Source organism: Fulmarus glacialis, unplaced genomic scaffold (genome assembly GCF_000690835.1).
Source record: "Fulmarus glacialis isolate BGI_N327 unplaced genomic scaffold, ASM69083v1 scaffold18088, whole genome shotgun sequence".
Classification (NCBI taxonomy): Eukaryota; Metazoa; Chordata; class Aves; order Procellariiformes; family Procellariidae; genus Fulmarus; species Fulmarus glacialis.
The window spans coordinates 2,083-2,952 of NW_009227760.1; the positions used below are offsets into that span (position 1 = coordinate 2,083).

The following is an 870-nucleotide window of genomic DNA, read 5'->3' on the forward strand; positions in this document are numbered from 1 at the left end:
TGGATATGGATGCAGAGGGGGCAGGCAGCCCCCTGGACGCGGATGGCGTGGAGCATCAGTGCCTCACCCTCGAAGAGCTGGGGGACTACTTCCAAGAGTGCATCGAAGCCGTCGAGCAGCTGGAGAAAGAGAGAGACAGCCTGATCGCGGAGCTCGCCCAGCTCCGGCAGGAGATCCGCCAGGCCCACGAGGAGATCCAGGCGGCCTGCCGGCTGCTGGCCAAGGTGGAGCTGGGGAGGGATAACCTGAAGGATGAGATCCGGCAGATCAAGCAGAAGCTGTTCAAGGTGACGAAGGAGTGCGTGGCTTGCCAGTACCAGCTGGAAAGTCGGCGGCACGACCTCTCCCAGCACGCTGCTTACCAGGGCGAGCTGGAGACCCAGGCTGGGCAGCTCTCCAACGAACTGTCCCGGCTGAAGGAGACCTGTGAGAAGGAGAAGGAGGTTTTGAGGCAACGGCTGGAGATGCCGCCGTGTCGGCAGGATAACCTGTACCTGCAGGAGAGCCGCCGGCTTTCCATGGAGTTCGAGAGCTTCGTGGCGGAGAGCCGGCGGGGTCTGGAGGAGCACTACGAGCCCCAGCTGCTGCGGCTGCTGGAGAGACGCGAGGCGGGGGCGAAGGCGCTGCAGGAGATGCAGGGGGAGATCCAGGGGATGAAGGAAGCCCTGCGGCCCTTGCAGGGGGAGGTCAGCCGGCTGCGGCTGCAGAACCGGAGCCTGGAGGAGCAGATCGTCCTTGTTAAGCAGAAGCGGGATGAAGAGGTCGGGCAGTACCGGGTACGCGCCCCGGCTGGGCACCCCTCGCACCCCCTTGTTTAGAGAGTGGGAGTCGTTCTTTGCAGCTGGTGAAATGTGGATGCTGAAGATCTTG

At 63.7% G+C, this 870-nt stretch overlaps 1 protein-coding gene across 1 annotated transcript in view; it reads left to right on the plus strand.

Moving 5' to 3' along the window:
- Positions 1–870, plus strand: part of SYNC (syncoilin, intermediate filament protein) — a 4,315-nt gene that overhangs the window by 547 nt on the left and 2,898 nt on the right. Inside the window, exon 2 of the mRNA XM_009583270.1 lies at positions 16–776. Coding sequence (XP_009581565.1) covers positions 16–776 — 761 coding nt within the window. The remainder of the gene's footprint in view (positions 1–15; positions 777–870) is intronic.